General features: G+C 42.3%; 1 protein-coding gene across 3 annotated transcripts; it reads left to right on the top strand.

The window, feature by feature from the left end:
• Positions 1-1,467: 1,467 nt before the first annotated feature.
• On the top strand, positions 1,468-17,952 carry nek1 (NIMA-related kinase 1). Of its 3 annotated transcripts, XM_035647442.2 has the most exons (36): positions 1,468-1,622; positions 2,048-2,196; positions 2,299-2,395; positions 2,522-2,619; positions 2,859-2,942; positions 3,051-3,118; positions 3,221-3,307; positions 3,738-3,792; positions 4,029-4,229; positions 4,321-4,393; positions 4,821-4,972; positions 5,185-5,244; positions 5,562-5,621; positions 5,705-5,752; positions 5,875-5,955; positions 6,093-6,265; positions 6,353-6,472; positions 6,569-6,671; positions 9,086-9,172; positions 9,741-9,824; positions 9,930-10,007; positions 10,967-11,062; positions 11,180-11,383; positions 11,483-11,536; positions 11,631-11,871; positions 12,072-12,197; positions 12,319-12,492; positions 13,070-13,258; positions 13,349-13,454; positions 13,685-13,761; positions 13,855-14,072; positions 14,658-14,815; positions 15,099-15,487; positions 15,788-15,921; positions 16,031-16,163; positions 17,099-17,952. In XM_035647442.2, exons 2-36 carry the CDS (start codon positions 2,080-2,082, stop codon positions 17,110-17,112), a joined length of 4,239 nt encoding a protein of 1,412 aa, XP_035503335.2. In that variant the 5' UTR covers positions 1,468-1,622; positions 2,048-2,079; the 3' UTR covers positions 17,113-17,952. The 3 variants fall into 3 exon arrangements, with proteins under 3 accessions (XP_035503335.2, XP_047192619.1, XP_047192620.1); XM_047336663.1 differs by lacking the exon at positions 5,185-5,244; XM_047336664.1 differs by lacking the exon at positions 9,086-9,172 and having other exon boundaries at positions 1,469-1,622.
• Positions 17,953-18,384: the final 432 nt, after the last annotated feature.

The following is an 18,384-nucleotide window of genomic DNA, read 5'->3' as shown; positions in this document are numbered from 1 at the left end:
AAGTGTTTGCTGATATTCTTATGAACATATTTTGTTATACTCTGATTAAATGTGTGGCATAAAATTAGCAAACCATGTTTCACAGGCTGACTGGTACAGTAAACTCAGGAAGTTTTCCTGCTCCGCCACTATTTATGTTGCAGCCTTAAGCTAGAATTTTTTGAATTCCCTCTCCCACTGAGCAATCTACACTCAATAGCCCATAATGGCAAAGCAAAAACATAATTAGTTTGACACTTTATTTTACTAGAGGAAAAAGTGAAATATATTTGATGCAAGTATTCTTCAGAAAGATGTCTTTACCAATCATGTCGAGCCAGTTGAATTGACCACAGGTGGACTACACATGCCCCAGAGACCATCAAGAGAAAGCTTGATTTCAAGTTATTGTGATGGTGTGATCATTTCTTGATCTCCTTTTTGTTTGTGAAGCACAATAATGGTTGTTTTGAAAAGTGCTATAAAGATCAACTTTATTATAATTGTCAGCAAAGGGTCTGAATAGTAATGTCAATATGATATTTCAGTTTTTCCTTTAGCCTACATTTGCAAAGGTTTATAGGCAAAGCTTGACAGCAGACGAGAGACTTGGTGGTGGGGAAATGAGGGAGCCAATGTGCAGACAACACCTATGGAGACGAAGCTGTCAAGCAGCTTATTCTTTTTTATGGCGCTCTCCAGGCGGAGGATTTCATCCCTAAACTGTGAGTAGACCGGATTTCAGTCCACAATCAGCCATGATATTAGCTGGTTTTTCAGTTCCTGTACAGTGATTGTACAGTGACAGTACAGCTACATTAGAGTCTAAAGGAAGAAAACCAAGGCAGGAACAAGTACCCTGAGGAAGCCAGGGTGACGGTGATAGTTCTTCCTAGCTACCACTCAAAGCGGCCAAAATATATCTACTGTTGTTGTGGTCTAGTCCGTATTACAACAGTAGTTATAGTAACGAGCTGTATTTGAGGCTTTGATGTAGCTTTGATGTTTGCGGACAAGCAGAACCTTCTACAGATGCATACAGGAGTGTAGCACCAAATGATGGGCCCAGTCTCTGTGGGCACCTCCACAATTTTTTGAAATAGATAGCCAATGAACCAATGTATTCAGCCAATTTTTAATAAATGTTATTCCACTAATTACTGAGAAAACATTATTTACAAACAGAAAAAAACGTTTTAATTCCCTGCTTTAACCCCCCCCCCCCATATACCATCGTTTCACCTCTCTTAGCTCCTGGTAAGTCTATACCTTGGGTGCTTACGACATTATCGCTAATAATCTCCATGTTAATGGAGAATATTAATATTAATTATTAATAAGATTTTATCTTCCGGAACTCTAGTGTTGAGCTATATCACCAAAACACGTTATCTTACACACTTTCCTCGGTCGGCTTGCGGTTGCTATGGTAAGAGAGACGTCCACAGCAACAGTCTCATTGGGGGCGGAGACTAGAGCTGTCAGTCGCCATAGATGTTTACTGACCGCTGTATGGACCAATTAGCGGACGGGATATGTGAAGGTGACCAATGAAAACGTAGCAAATGAGAGCTGAAGTTAGATAGAGAGCGCGAGGAGCCTTAACGGGTCCCAAACCGAGACGGCAGTGAAAAATACTAATGGTAAGCCAAGTACTAGCCACCTAATTACACTTATACTACGGAACCCAGCGAGCGACATGCTTGGTATTACTCTGCCTTTCGATTTGTTTACACATTGTATATATTTAATGTAAGGCGGTCTTCCTTATTCGTCTAATCACTGTAACCGTGACGTTAGCAATGTTGCTACCAGCTGTACCGTGTGTTGTCTCTCAGCGTCACAGTGCGTCTGAGGCGAGACATCCTGATCTGTCTGATAACACCGCTTGATAGACCTGACACTACTGTACATACAGGGTGACATACCAGCATGAGCATCGACCTCAACAATAAGGGATTGAATAATAATTGCCTCTAACAAAACTACCGGCATGAAACCCACAGCTTTATGACGAAGCCTAATCGGACCGAGCATAGCATGCCCATGCTCTTTGCTTTCTTTGCAGACCCAGCATGAGGAGCCAGACATTCCAATAACATGGACAAGTACGAAAAGGAGAAGAAAATTGGGGAAGGTTCCTTTGGAAAGGCCATCCTTGTCAAATCAAAAGAGGATGGACACCAATATGTCATCAAGGAGATTGGCATATCTGGAGTAAGCTTCTGTCCTATGCGTTCACACGCCACTGTTAACGTGAGCACCCTTTTACTACCACGCTCTTTCATTCATCCTCTCCCCCCCTTTTTACTTTGACAGATGCCCAGCAAAGAGAGGCAGGAGTCCCGAAAAGAAGTGGCCGTTCTTGCCAAAATGAGTCACCCCAACATTGTCCAGTATAAGGAGTCTTTTGAAGGTATTCACATGATCTCAATATCGTAGAAATTATCAGAAGGAAGCACAGAGATTTGCTACTGCAAGAATATCCTGATGCTCACAATATAATGTGTATAACATAACTTGACTCCTCCACACTTTTCAGAGGGGGGCTGCTTGTATATTGTGATGGACTACTGCGAGGGCGGAGACCTCTTCAGGAAGATCAACTCTCAGAAAGGAGTACTGTTCAAAGAAGAGCAAGTAAGCCACAACCATGAACGTCCAAGATACACTTGTTGACAGGCTGGAGCAGTAATCAACATGTAGATAGCACTGATATTGCATATTAACTGACGCGATTCCATTATGGGTTGTTCTTTTGGCAATATTATAACTATTTTAATGTTTCTGTATTTTCTTGTTCAGTCATTAGATTTTACATATATATAGATAGCACAAGTTGATACTGTCATGGTCTTCCCATCTTCTTTCTTGCCCAGATCCTGGATTGGTTTGTGCAGATTTGCTTGGCACTGAAGCATGTACACGATCGAAAAATCCTCCACAGGGACATCAAATCGCAGGTGTTGCTTCATGCACCACATGATCTTTCCTCAGTGTTCACAAGTTCTTGTTTATCTGTCATTTGTTTTTTTTTTAAATTTATTTGCTTTTTCTTAATGTCTGTACAGAATATATTTTTAACAAAAGATGGCACCGTACAACTTGGGGACTTTGGAATAGCCAGGGTGCTGAACAGGTTTGTACATGCGTCATCTAAATAGATCTGCAGATCTCTATAAAGCCAAGACATGGGAATAGTGAAGCATAATACAATTTGCTTTCCATTCTCTTTTTTCAGCACTGTAGAACTGGCAAGGACGTGTATAGGAACACCATATTACCTGTCACCAGAGATCTGCGAAAATAAACCATACAACAACAAAAGGTTATAACCTGATGCTGTGAAACATTGTGTATTTGTATCATGTGTAGTGTAAATGGATCCAGAGGACAAGTACTTTGCCCCCATCGAATAGTTAGTCATGCAGGATTAGTTGGTGGCTTCTGGGTGATGTAAAGGTATCGCGTCTCCTCTTTATTGAGTGAACCTGCCTGTATATATCTGCAACAGGAAGCTAGTATTGATTTTCCAAGGGTACGTAATCTAATCCTCTTTAGCTACAGCGAATTAATTAAATTAACATAAATGTTCAATCTGGAGTTTACTCTGCAGTGAACTCCTTATGTTCATCCTAAATAATAACAAATGACTGATGCATTGTTGAATGAATGTAAACCTACCCCAGAACTTTTCCCTGCCCAATCCATGTGTATGCTTTCTCCTGTCCCATTCCCTACTTCCCCTCCTTCTGCAGTGATATTTGGGCCCTAGGCTGTGTCCTGTATGAAATGTGCACTCTTAAGCATGCAGTAAGTATTTGGTGTGGGAGTCTTTTACTAATTAATGTTGATATAATGTATCTTATGTCGCTCTCTCACAGAAACGGATTTTAATTTCTTCCTTTCACTGTATGTTCTGTATGTATAATGGTTGACAAGCTAAGTTTAAATTTGTCTAGATTGCGTGATTGTATGACTATGTATAATTTCGCTCAGTGATTTTGCTGCACTCGTGATAATTGTGTAATATATCTGTTTCTTCTCAGTTTGAGGCTGGCAACATGAAAAACCTAGTCGTGAAGATCATCCGTGGCTCATATCCACCCGTGTCTGTTCACTACTCCCAAGAACTCCGCTTTCTCTTGGCACTACTGTTTAAACGCAACCCGCGAGAAAGGCCCTCGGTCAACGGCATTCTCGACAAACCTTTCCTGTCCTCAAGGATAGAGAAGTTCCTCACACCACAGGTACAGTACAGTTAGTCGTCTGATGCAGTCTGAAGTTGAACTAATCCACACTGAGTATGTATTAAGGAAAAGCATTCTCTACTGATTCCAGCTCATTGCTCAGGAATTTCGCCATACTTTTCTACACAAGCAGCCTAAAGCGAGTGTGTTGCAGGGACAACCAGGTAAGTTGATGCTGCAGCTGAATTTGAAATGTAAGGACCTTTTTTAAAACTTGAGCAACAAAGATGCCTAGCTGGACTTGAACCAGGGAGGTGCAGTTTATGATCAGTACATTAACCCAAGCGTGACCAACATACAGTAGGTTTCAGAGGTGATTTACTTCGTCAGGTGGTGATACTGTTGATAAGTTGTAAATTTAAAGAGATAAATAAACCACTTTAACTAGTGCTGCTAATTTAAAGAGGTTTGAAGCATTTCACCTATAGCGTAGATTAAACTATGAGGGATAAAAAATTACCCAGGGTTTTGGGGTCCAAAGAATAGACCAGTCATTTTCATGTTTAATTTTTTTATTTGCAGTATTAAGCCTGCTCATTAGCCTGCATAGTCACACTCAGTCTCTGCTGTTTTTTTCAAATTGTGTGGCAGCCAAGCGTCCTGCCCCTGGCTCCATACCACTCGCTCCAGCCCAGAAGATCACCAAACCAGCCACCAAATACGGAGTGCCTTTAAGTGCGAGGAAGGCGTCGGATGCAGCCAAAAAGCCTGCAGAGAGGAAACCAGCTGTAAAACATAAACCGGTTAGTAGGTTGTTGAAGTTGATGACTGGGTTGCTCATCATTTTATTTTATTTATTTTTTACTCTGTGTGTAAAAAAAGCTCTGTCTAATCTTGAGGTCCTGGTGTGGCATGTTGGAGGCCTTTCCCATCTGTGTGTGTGTGTGAGTGAGTGTCTGTTTTTACATCATCGTGTGTTGGCAACCTCTGAACCCCAGTGTCATATGTTGCTCAGGCCCCTCTCCCAGCAGCCTCCCAAAGAAGAGAGGACAAGGAAGAGAGGAAAAAACAAGAGGTACAGCTGAGAGCCCCACATAACTTGTAATTACTGTTGGAATGGATTCACCTCCCTTTTCTTTCCCCATTTACACACACATTAAGGTGTGTTTGGTCCTACCAGCATTTTTGTTTTTTCTCCCTCTCTCATTATGCTCGATCCTAGTCTTCACCCGTTTTCTGCCCCTGGCTCTATTTAGAGTGTACTGCCTTTTCGACTTTTCCCTCCTCACCTGCCTCACCAGTGACAGAGCAGTCCTGCTGCCTCTCGCCTCAGAGTGGCTTTCTTTGAAATGCCTGTTTTTGAGTGACATGCTTTTATGCCTCATGCTGCAGGATGGCATCAGAAAGAAAAGGATGGAGTTGATTGAGAAAGAAAGGAAACAGAGAGAGCAGGTGAGCACAGCGTTAAGTCCTTGATTATAATTTTTTGATTGATTTTACACCTTTATTTGTCTACTCATCTGTGTCATCTTCAGATGTTCCTGTATAAAGCGGAGCAAATGAAGAGATATGAAAAGGAAAAGGTGAGTGTTAAATATTTGCCTGGTAGATATTGTTTTTTTACGTACTGCATCATATGGGTCCATGTACTGCATGTGCATTTCTATTTAGACATTTAAATCTATGAACGTGTGATCTTTGACAGATCAATCGTATAAACCAAGCCAGAGAACAGGGCTGGAAGCATGTCTTGAGTTCTAGTGGAGGAAGCAGCCCAGAGAGGAAGGTACTCAATTTCCAATTTCTGTTATATGATATAAAGAGCTTCTTATCTAGATGGCTCTAACCATCTTTTACATTTAATACAGTGAACACACAGCTCTCCCCTGTTGCTCACCACAAACCCTTGTCCTGTAATCTCAGTGTTTTGTAGGGGGTGGAAACAGGGCTACAGGTGGTGTCGCTCCCGTCCCAGGCCCTGTCTCGGGCAAAAGCCCTTATGAACACTACCACGCTGCTCTGGATCAAGCGGCTAAACCGCGGCCTAAAGATGTCAGCAGGGAGGGATCCTCGCCAGGACCGGGCAGTCCCCTTTGGTTAGTTCCGATGTCTTCTTTTTCTTAAGACAGGTTACCTGTTTTAATTCATTGTTTTAATGGCATGGTCTCTGTGTGTGTGACAAGTGTACCAGCTGCTGCTGGACCAGTGCTGCCCCATGGCGCTGCCCATCTCATAAACCACGATGGGATCAAGAGAGAACTTCAGAGGTTGCAGTTTGTTTCTGTACAAGCTCGAATCAGTAGGTCAGTCGAGCAGCCTCTCTAATCGGTAAACAACCCTGCACATCTGTTGTCACCGCAGGAAAATGAGTAGCATTCAGTGTCTATTTGTGTTTTCAGACAGCGTGGTCAGATGGCTGCTGACCGGGCTGAGCAGGTCGAGGAGTTTTTACAGCGCAAGAGAGAAGCTATGCTCAACAAAGTCCGTGCTGAGGGACAACTGGTACGTAGTGTGACTCTTACTGGAATGTTAAGGGTGAACGTATTGAGTATTTAGCCCTGTTACTGAAATGCCAAACCTTTTCCATCATGTTGATTCTGACTTTATTTTTATGGGCAGTCTTGAAACCTGAATATCAGAGCTCCATTAAGCAACAATATCTGTATTAACACTGAATCAAACAATGCTGTGCATTTGTTAAATTGTTTGTAGTGCTTATGAACCCAGTGCGAATCGGCCACTTTTGTCTCATAGTTTTTGTCTGCTGGTAACCAATGGCTCTCACCACCATTTTCTAAACAAACCATATCCATTTGAAAAGCCAAGTGAATGTTGCTGTCAGCTTGTTTCGTAGCTTTGCCTGCACAGTGCACACGTATTGTCTATTTCTCAGTTCTGTGAATGTTTGTCCAGACAGTTTAATTTACACCCCCTGACTGAGCCGTTAGCTTTGTTGGACCTGTAGGGGTGCTGGTTCTTTCACAGTAAGACAACTGATTTTAACAATGCATTTATCAGTTGTTCAACACGGGGAGGCATTTTCATTTTATAAAGCTGTAAATGGCTTAAAGTGGCTGAAAGCGATTTTGGAGAAAGTTTGTTTGTTGTTGATTTTATCTGACAGCACTGATCGGATCACAAGGCCAAAACCCCTGAGTCGTAGCGTCTGTCGGTAGTACGTCTCTTTCGGTGTTGGGGAGTGATGTTTACAAACTGCACACAGTGTTGTGTGGTGCGGTCTGCACATTTTTTTTCAATTTACAGAGCCAGGGCTGTCTAGAAAAATCTGATTTTTTTTTACGGACACAGATCCGACCGTGTCGTGAGGAAAAGTTCTCTGAAATTAACAAAAAGTGTATTGGATTAAAATCACTTACTGCCCCTTTAGGTGCTAGCAAACATTAACTTACTTAAAAATCTGGCAGACACAAAGCTGCATTCTTGTTACATTGAAGTTGTGTTTCTTGCCAGCTGATGGACAGAAGGTCCAACATTTACTGGTCATAGTTTCTGGGATTCAGTTTGCTACAGTAGATGGTCAACCTTCTTCACCAGTGTCTTTCTATGTCTGCTGTTTGGTGCTTGGCAGGTAGCATGCAAGTCTGTGTGAGCAGAATATGCTGAAAAGCATCAAGATAATTCTGTGGGTTCATCATTGTGAGAGTGGAGGTGTCTCAGGAGAGCACCTCTACCTGCACCAGGGGCGTGATTAGCACATCTGACTTCAACTGTCTGATCACTCCACTGGTTAAAAAGCCTGTGAAGAAGATTCCAAACAGGAGAAGAGCAGTGTGACAGAAGCCGGGCAGTGTCGCACTGCGTTTCAGTTGGTTTATGTTTTGTGTTAAGAGTTACCTGTGAGCGGCTGTTTGTTCCATGTCTGCTGGTTTTGGGCCCCACGTTGGGTGCCACTGTGGCAAGCATCTCAGTCACCCAACACACACGACAGCCTCTGAAGCTGGGCATACACTGTCCGATTTAAGGTCGTTTTGCCCCGATTTCTGAGTCGTACGACTCTCTTCAGCTAAGTCGTGCGTCATTTGCCGTGCAGTGTACAGGGGGGAGCTGACTACAGAAGTTGGGTCGGCCGACTTCAGCCTCTCGCACAGTTGAAGCAGAGCCACAAGCCGATTCCTCAAACTCCTTGCCTTTTTCCTGATTGCCTGCGTGAAGTGGCAAACATGGTCAATTTGGCTTCGAGGATAAGAAATAATAGTATATTAAATATAATAAATAGTCAGTGTGTTGGAGCGGCTCACTAGTATGGAGGGTCCGTTCGCTGCTGAATGGTTATTGTTTATAATATAATCAATTATGTTAATTGGACATATAGTGCATGCTTGAGTCCTTACACACTCTTTTTTGAGGTTTCGGCACAAAGATATATCACACGTTTCTGTCTTGTCAGCGTCCTTCTTCTATGGTAAACACAAACTTCTCTGCCTCAAAGGAGCTTTACGCAGGAGCTGACGGGCATTTCACACGCGGTGTGAGCGGTCAAGTCGTCGTTGACGGTCAAAGCGTGCAGTATGAGCACATCAATTCTGAGCTTTGGCATTCACATCGCAGATGATTTACTCGGACAGTTTGAGTTGGAGTTTGACGACAGCATTTCTAAAAACGCACAGTGTAAGCCTAGCTTTACAGGTAAACCCTTTTTATTAAGACCTGGGGAGTGATTAGACAATTGAGTTAGGTGTGCTAATCACTCCCCTGGTGCAGTTGGAGGTGCTCTCCTGAGCCACCTCCACCCTCACAATCATTAAGAGTGGCCTCATTGACATAATATGTAGCCATTTGATTCAGTATTCATATAAAAATATTGATTAAAGCAGTAAATATGTCCTGGCCCCCAACTCATGAGTGTCGGATGCGAGGCGTCCTTCTAAAATGTGGTTGAATCAAACGGTAAACAGGGTGCCCGGCAAAACCTGTCTGCAATCTTTGGAAGCCGGGCTGGTTCGGTTCAGTGCAGGAGACCCAGAGCCAACAAAGAGGAGGAGGTAGGAGCCCAGGCCCGAATGCCCAGCCTATCACTCCACCTCACTCATGGCACGTCTCTCATGTCTGCACTAAACTCCCTTTGGCACAACCCTGCAGCTCAGACCCATGCCCACTCCCTGCATATTGTGTGGTCTTACCCTGTCCAGTGTGAGCTGTGTCCCTATTTATAGTTTCACTGTTATTATTCACAACGATTAACAATAAGAACCATTTGTTTGTGTGTTTTGTCCCATTTTTGGTAACCCCGCGACCTCAGCTTTTCAGTGTCTTACATCCTTTTCTTGCTTTGAATGGAATATATAAGTGTAAGCATTTTAATGGTACTGATAGCTGCAAAATGTGCTAGTCTGTTCTTCCTGAATATATATTTTAATGTGCATAAGCTTACATCAAATTATGTTTTGAATGAAGCTTTTGCATTTTATGAGTCCTACCTATGTATGCAGATTTTCTATATGACTGCAGCTATCAACACTGCATCCTACTCTGTCTGTGTAGGTGTGTATCTTACAGTATATATATATGTATATATATATATATATGTTACATTTCTGTATATGTTGTCAGGACTACCTGAAAAAACTGAGGCAGATCCGCCTGCTGAACTTCAATGAGCGTCAGCAGATCAAAGCCCGACTCCGAGGAGAGAAGGTACAATGCTCCGCACTTGGATTCCGAGAGTAACTTTTAATGAAAGGTTATCTTTGGTTTTTCTTTGACATTGTGTCTCTCGGTTGTCGTTGTCGTCTGTTTCAGTACGACAGCGATGGTTCAGACAGCCAAGATTCCACTGAGGAGGCAGAGCTGCGGAGAAAGAAGATAGAGACTTTAAAAGTAAGTTTCCACACTCTCTGTACCTGCCACTGCCCCTTCTGTATCTACAGAGTCGTAGTTCACATATGACTTTGGCAGGTGGAAAAGTAGTTCCTATCAGCCGGGTATTATTTAGATTATCCTGGTGACAGCTAGTTACTTTGTTCTGTTGTTTCCTCTGTTGATGATAAAATACACATTTACCCAAAATGATTGAGTTTAAATATCAATCTTTTAATGAGTATTAAAATGTGAGTAATATCAGTCCAAGAACAGGTAACGCCAGAATTGGAAGTATCAATATTTCAATATCAATCTGCACATTCCACATCGCAATCAACCTTCTGGAGAAACCGTGACTTACACAGTCAGAATGTAATATGTTAACAGTTTGATTTTAAAATGGTTTTATTGACATAATAATATTAACTTATAAAATAATAAATAAAATAACTTAATATGAACATAATGTTAGTTTATATAATAATATTTACTTAATAAACATGTAGCTATTTGTACTCGGATGTCAAATATGGTCTGAAAAATCTACTGAGAAGAAGAAAATTTGAGAAAAAGTATGTAATTTTGAAATGGAAAAAGTGTAGGAACCCTGTTGTTTCCTTGCTTGTTTTAATGGGGATTTTAGTATCTGGTGTAGCTAGGTGCTTGGGCACTATGAGCCCTGTTGGTGAGCAGAATAATCCTATAATCAATGCAACAACTACCTGGCAACCAGTGCAGGGAAAATAACAACAAGGCACACTGAAGAGTTCAAAGTCATGGTGCTGCTTTCACCTCTAACTGCAGGTGAGAGTGTGAATCTTAATTTAGATGTGATAAAAAAAAAGAAACAGCCTGAAAATGTTGTGGTGAAACTGGCAGCTGGTTGGATGACACTCTTGAGTTTGATTATCAAAACAAAACAGATTGGGTCATACCCTCACTATACGTAATTTGATATGTTTATATGTACCTGTCAGGCCCAAGCAAATGCCCGTGCTGCAGTACTGAAGGAGCAACTCGAGAAGAAGAGGAGGGAGGCGTATGACAGAGAAAAGAGAGCTTGGGAGGACCATGTAAGCGCTTTCATTCTTTGTTTCACCCCAACGTTCCTCTGTCAGAACCATTACTTGCCCTCACTGGTGCATTAGTCTCAGTAGAGTCTAATCATGGGTGGCGTGTGTTGTGGAAAGCTTGCAGCTCGGGGGATGAAGGTTGGCATGGCAGCAGGAGATGCAGCGGCTGCAGCAGTAGCAGGTTCAACTACCTCTGACAGTCGTCTTCCACAGTCCAATCCTTCTCAGCCAGAACCAGCTGCCAAAGCTCCAGCCCTGCCTACACCCAAACCCTCCACCCCTGCTATATCCATGACTGCTGCCCTTAAGAACGTTGGAGCAGTCAGTATACATTTACAAATACATTTCATGCCCTAAATCATATGTTTTTTCTATGTGTATATTGCTTGGCTATATAATTTTGCATTTTGTGATTGTCAGCTTACTCCACTAAAAGAGAACTTGCCTGGGACGGAGACTGCTACAGTCATGCAGGTGAGTGTAATAATTGATTATTAAGCTATGCTGAAATTTCCCTGATTCAACTTTTAGAAAGATAATGCTGCTTGATTTTTGTCCATTGTTACAGAGCGATAAAAAGCAGATACTACGCAGACTAAACCAGAACCTAAAAGCCCAGAGTCCAGTGGAGGAGGCAGCGGAGTTGCCTCCGGCCCCTGCAGAACCAAGTCCTGCCCCCCTACAGAAGCAGTCAGACACGGAGAATCGCCCCTCGTCGAACGGAGACCGAAAGAAGTGGGATGCAGCAGAACTGCCTATACTTCCAGTGGCTCAGCAAACCCTCGGGGAAACCTGTGCCACGATGATAAGTAAGTTGTTCCTCCGCAGAGGAATGCATGATACTATAAAGTTTTCTTCCTGTTGAACTTAGCTTTCCCTTAAAGTATTAGTTATACTACACATACTACTTGTGCTGTGGAAATTATCTGATCACTGCAAAACTGCCTTCATACACATTGGTGCTTCAGCAAAAGGTTTTGCTCAGTTTTTTTAACCTTTCTCTCAACAGCCACCTCGGCGTCTCCAGAAGAAAGGCCATGCTCCGGTGGAGACAGGAAGAAGTGGGAGGCAGGAGTTCCATTTGTCCTCTCTGTAGCCCAACAAACTCTAGAGGAGACGTGCATCACGACCATTGGTGAGTTGTCTTCTTCCTGAGCCACTTGCAGATCTTCTGTAAATTCAAACAGTGGGCGCATAAAACATGTGATTCCGCTTTCGTTCTGTGTGCGTGCACGCGTGTGTGTGTAATGTTTCAGAGCAAACAGCGGGTGAAGTCATACAGATGGGTTTGCTGCATGATGATATTCAGAGGAAGGTGTGGCGAGCGAGTACAGACTCTCAGGTGCTCCGAGTCCTTCAGGAGGCGGAGCTTCAGCCTCTCACCCAGCAACTGGAGAACGTCTCCATCTGTGACGAGTATCTCAGCCCTGGTTAGTATTCACTCAGTTTGCATGTTCTCACCATCCCAATGAGGCCAAGTCTTTGTTTTGTGCCAAGCAATCAAAACAAGCAAGTGTAAAACCTTAAAGCATTATTATAGTATTTTAAACCTGGGCTTCGTTTCTTTCTGTTTTCCTCCTTCTCATTGCATGCGTCAAGGTCGTTGTTGTAAACTAATAGTGGACATGACATAAAAAAATGTATTCAACATATTCAAAACTGTTAAATGATTTTTCTTAAGCACATACTTTTTTTAGAAACAAACTTGGGCTAAAATCCTGAATGAAATCACTTATTGTGCCATATTTGTCAAACTCAAGCAAGTTAACCAAGCCCTAGAGGAGCAGTTTACCCCACTCTAAAGACAAACACTGGTTTCAAATAGAAGGTGTCGGTGGTTGACTCTGTGATACCTCTTTGTGAAAGCCTCGATTTCAGCTGTACAATGCAAATATTTTTCTGAATGTATGTATGTTTGTTTTTTTAGTTGAATGCTGTGTCAGAGGAAGCATTTAAAGTTATGAAGCACTATGAGTATATTCACTCACTGTTACTTGTCCTTCACAGATAAGTCTAACCAGGCGGCAGTACCTGAGATGGAGCGGACACCTAAAGAAGTTCTGACCTCTCAGCCAACGCCATCTGCTGAGTTTCAGAAGAAGAGTTCAGCTCCAACAGAGGCTGCGCGTCAGGAAATGTCTGTGGCAGGTATCGTCCAAAGAGTGACACTGCCACACAACCTTACTGAGACTGAAGGTTAGTATGTCTCTCAATCTGATTTTGATCAGATCTTCCTCATTTCAAAGTATGTTTTCAGTAAAATGCATCTGACCTGACTTCTTTCAGATCTAGCAGACATTGAGTCAGTGGTTCTGGAAGAGACGCCTACACATGTCTCACATCGCCCCGCCGGTGTGCAGCAGGCATGGGAGCAGGAAGCCCAGCAGCCATTGTGATTCTTTTATCTTCATTATTATTCATATTAGCAAAGAATGTTGTTGTTTCACATCAAAATAAAATTATCATTAATCGTTTGCCTAGCCTAATTTTAGTTTAAAATGAATTGTCCCTGGTTTATATAAGTAAAAAATTTAATTTTGTTACAGCTTTGATGTACAATTTCAAAAATCCATCTAACAATATCATACATGTTGGTGTAGATAAAGTGTATTTCTCTTACAGGCCACCAGAGGGCATTAAAAGACCAACAGGCGCCAAGGAGGATGAGAAGGCTGCAGAGAAACCAATAGAATCGTCAGGTGAGATTCATGTTTAGTGGATTAAAGCCACTTTGTTTTTTCAGCAGGATTTTTATCTTAATTAACTCTGCCCCCTTCCTTCCCTCTCCACAGCTTTACCACAGTGCGAGGAGCCTCTGTTTATGAAGTTGTGCTCCCCGGCCCACCGGCGCACTGCTGCCCTCGCGGTGCTCTCAGCCCAGTCCTCTATGGATGAGTCATCGTCCTCTCTGGCCTCTCGCTCACGCTCCGTCTCACCTCTGCGCTCCAAACATCCCAACTCCCTCCTCATTGGTCTCTCTACGGGCATGTTTGACGCAAACAATCCAAAGGTGATCACTGCCAGAATGTAACACTTTCAGATTTCTGTCTTGTAATTACACTGTTAATGATGAAAGGAGTAGTGGTAGTTATCTAAGTGCCATTTGTTAGTTATTGAAAACATGACTGTGAGCAGCTATTGCCTTGGTTTGAACAAGTTAATGTTCTTCTTCCTGTGGTAACTTTCAAGGCTTGTGGGGTATTGTCAGATATTAGGATTTCAGTCTACAGTTTATTAATGAGGGGAAATGGAATGGAGCTGGCGCCATTAATCACATAGGACAGAAAAAGCATCCATCAACCTATATCTTTCATTACCTTCACCCGGGACATTGAGATCTGCAGAACCTAGCTCAATTTTCTTTTAAAAGCCACACAAAGAGCTACATAAAATATCAATGTGTTAGGTTTTGTCAGTGTGCTTTTGCGTTTTTTGGTTGTTCTTTACTTTTTCTAGGGACTACTACTATTTGGAGTTGCTAGTCGTTACATTTTCTACATTTGTTCTACGTCACAACACCAGATCCCATCACCTTTATTTCAGACGTAAGCCCATTAAAATATATCGCTGTGTTTCTCCATGTGCTATTTGTCAGATGCTGCGGACCTGCTCTCTACCAGACCTCAGTCGTCTCTTCAGGGCTCAGCAGGACTCTGCAGTGGTTTGTGGCGCTAACGTTGCCCCAGACAACAACCTGGTAATCGAGGACCTGGATGAGGCAGCTAAAGATGACGACCAGTCGGAGACTGAAGAGTAAGAGAAAAAAGACACAAATTAAATCTCAAAAACAAAAACTTTGTCAGGCCCCAAATCATGTCAAACCACAAATACTGAATCAGTGAAGGCTATGGGTACTTTGTAGGTAAACAGGTAATTTTCTAGCGATGGATAACTTTCTTTACTCTCATTCCATCAGTCACTTTCATGTTGTGAGAGACAACATTTAAAAATGGTGCAGGTCTTTTTTGGAAAGACACTATCAATACAGCCAGGTAATTGCGCAGTGTATGCGATAATGATATCCTCTGTTACCTAGTGCATATGAGGATGAAGACCTGCGGGACATCAGGGCCTCGATGGAGAGACTGCTGCAAGAGGACAGCGACTTAATGAGGAACCCCCCAGAGGTTGGAGCAGGAGACTTTAATGGAAACCCCTTGGAGAGCCAAGACAAAGAGTTTTTTAACAGGATAGCTGCTGAAATCGATCAGGACAACAATCAGATGGCTGTAGATGATGATGATGATGATGACGACGATGATGATGAGGACGAAGAGGAGGATGAGGAGGAAGAAGGCGAGGAGGAGGATGAGGAATGCTCCAATGGGAGTCCTGGCGATGAGGAGGCCGGGGAGTTGCTTACCAATGGCGTGGGAGAAGAGAACCACAGCAATAACAGCCAGCTCAATGAAGAGTGGCAGTCAGGTAGGGGGAGCGCTGGATTCCCATTTGTATTTAAACATTTATACCTTACATTTTTGAATGCGATTATTCATTATTTTAATCCAAGAACAAACCCTAGGTTCATTTCCATTGCGGCTGCTGAATGCTATTTTGGAGAAAGCTTGCAAACTCCTTCAGCTTGTAATAAAATCATTGTAAATATTTAATGTCAGATGATTCATGCATTTAATAAGTGACCACAGGAAAAAAAAAAGTGAAATTGTTGCCATCGAAGCATCTCCAAGGCCCAAAGTATAACAGTGACAAATCCTGCTGTTACAGATGGCAGTGGAGAGGACCAGGGCGGAGACGCTGAGCACCACGACAGCATCTTCAGTCGGCTGGAAGAGCTTCGCTTCAACCTGGAGCAGCAGATGAGCGTTGAGAAGTTCATTGAGGCCTACAACAAGATTAAGGTATAAAATTATTTGTAATTTCTCTCAAATCTTCATGCGACTACACATTAAGAGTTTGTGTTACATGAGCCTGATATATAACAGATGTCATGTTGTTACGCTGCTCAAGGCCATTCATGAAGATGAAGACGAGAATATTGACCTGGGCTCTAGTTTGGTCCTAAGCATTTTGGGAACGGAGCACCAGCATCTGTATCCCAACATCCTGCATCTCGTGATGGCTGACGGCGCATACCAAGAAGGTAAACAGTAACTGATTTTATATACTTTTTTATTTTCTATCATTTCCATTTTTCTGGTCAATTAGAATCACACCATAAAAACAGTTAATTCTTGATATCCTTTCCCCTCTCCTCTTTTCTATTTATCACCATTTTCCACAACACACTTCCCTCCTGAGTTTCTGGGTCACTTGTGTGAACTACGAAAATACACGATCATCCCTTTTAATCATCAGGGTCGGCCACTGATCAGTTGTCCCTGTGAGCAGCTGTGGTGAATTGTCCCCAGTGTACTCGCACACAGCTTTCACGAGCAGTGTCTAATCTAATCTGTAAAATCCCATCTACTTTCCTCACGTTGCAGCAGCTTCTACTAATGAAATGTGAATTACACCCTTAACACTGTCAATCTGCTTTGTCTCGCTCTGTGCCCAGACAGTTCTGTCAGATTTGAAGTTTTGAGTTTTGACAAGTTTCCCTCGGGATGTGAAGCGTCTTCAGACACAGTTTCCCTCTGAATGTTTTTATTTGACAATTCTTTTGTTTTCTATTTTGAATGTCTTCAGTAGAAAACGGATAGAGGAATGCAAATGTCAGATATCTCCCTCGAGGATTTACCTCATGAAGTGTGAAAGATGCATCTTATGGCTTCAATCCATTCAGCGAGAACACTTATTTTGATATATATTGAGGATTTTATCCTTTTTTTTATAGTCTATTGGTTGCAGTCACAATTATCTATCTACCCTCAAGCCTCATGTTTCAGAGTACACTGCTCTGGGTTGTAGACATTAAACGTCTAAATGCATCTTACTCTCAAAACCTTAAGTTAAGCTACAGTATGGTCTAACCAATGACCTCTGCCTCTCTAATGAATGATCTGTCTCAACATGATTGTCTTTCTCCTCTCTCTCTCTCTCTCTCTCTCTCTCTCTCTCTCTCTCTCTCTCTCGTAGATAATGATGAATAATATTTTCTGTAATGGAGCTGTTGGCAGCCGAGCCGGCAGCGATGACAATCTGCTCGCTATCTGATGTCTTCCCATGACGCACATCATTGGCAGAAGGATCTATGCATGAAGTGTTGCAGCTGTGCACCCAGCGGTGTCTCAGGCACACTTGCATGACGAATAACTGGTAAACTCAAGGATTTATGTCATACTTTGACTATCAGCACCTCTTTTCACACCAGTTTTCCTTGAAAAGTGCATCTTCAAATACCATGTTGTGTTGTTGTTATTAACCAAAGTTCAAGGCTCTGTCAAGTGTTTATTAAAGTATGTCCGTAAACGAATGACACAAACTATTATGTCACAGCTTGTTGTTGGCTTAGTAAGACTCCTCAGTGGCATTTTATTTTGGCGGGCAAAGATCTGGTCCTCTCAGGTGCTCTCTCTTTCTAGTTGTCAAAGACTCGACCATAGTCTTTGGTCACCCTCAAAAACCAATGTACAGTGATTTACTCAGAACCAGTCCAACCTCCTTTTCTTAAAACTATTTTCACCAAACAAGATATTGAATGTTATATGAGACATTTTCCACATTTTCTTACTTTTAAAGTTTACCCAAATTCATTATTGTAATTATACGACTACTGTGAGGTTGTTTATGTTGCCAAGGCACTGTAGCAAGACTGTGGCACTGAAGTGCTGGATGTGATGTAGTGAGGTAGGTCAGGTGTATGTTCAGTGCAGAGCATTGCACTGATGGTGTAAGCAATGGAGCAGATATTAACAATAATTCCTAAATGAATATAAATCAAATATTGTAAATATTTTTTTGATGTAATAAAATCCTTTTTTTGTGAGAAACCTGCGGTATCCAAGTTTCCACTTCTTTCTGCCTCACTGCAAAGGTTAAACATGGACAAATCCATGTTTGCAAAATATTCTTGCATTGTAAAATATGTGGGGGTTTATTCTTGATTACAAGGGGTAGAACAAAGTCATTTTGCCCTTTACTGGTCATCCGACTGGTGCCACTGATGAGTACACAGGACTATTTTCATCCACAGCCCTTCAGCAGACCACTCACCCTTCTGTCAGCCAACAAGATTTATTTGTAGAGGCAGTCCCTGTGGAATAATATAACACGAGCCTCCGGTGTTCTAACACCGTACCATGTCTGATTTAGTGTGGCAGGAGGAGTGGGCGTGTTTCCTCTGAGTGCAGCACAACCAAGTAAATGACTTTAACATCCTTCACTAGTAAGGGGTAAAATTTGATAGTGGAGCTTTTGATAAT

This window comes from Scophthalmus maximus, chromosome 13 (assembly GCF_022379125.1).
Source record: "Scophthalmus maximus strain ysfricsl-2021 chromosome 13, ASM2237912v1, whole genome shotgun sequence".
Lineage (NCBI taxonomy): Eukaryota > Metazoa > Chordata > Actinopteri > Pleuronectiformes > Scophthalmidae > Scophthalmus > Scophthalmus maximus.
The sequence above is the reverse complement of the archived record's forward strand: the minus strand, read 5'-3'. Positions and strand labels throughout refer to the sequence as shown.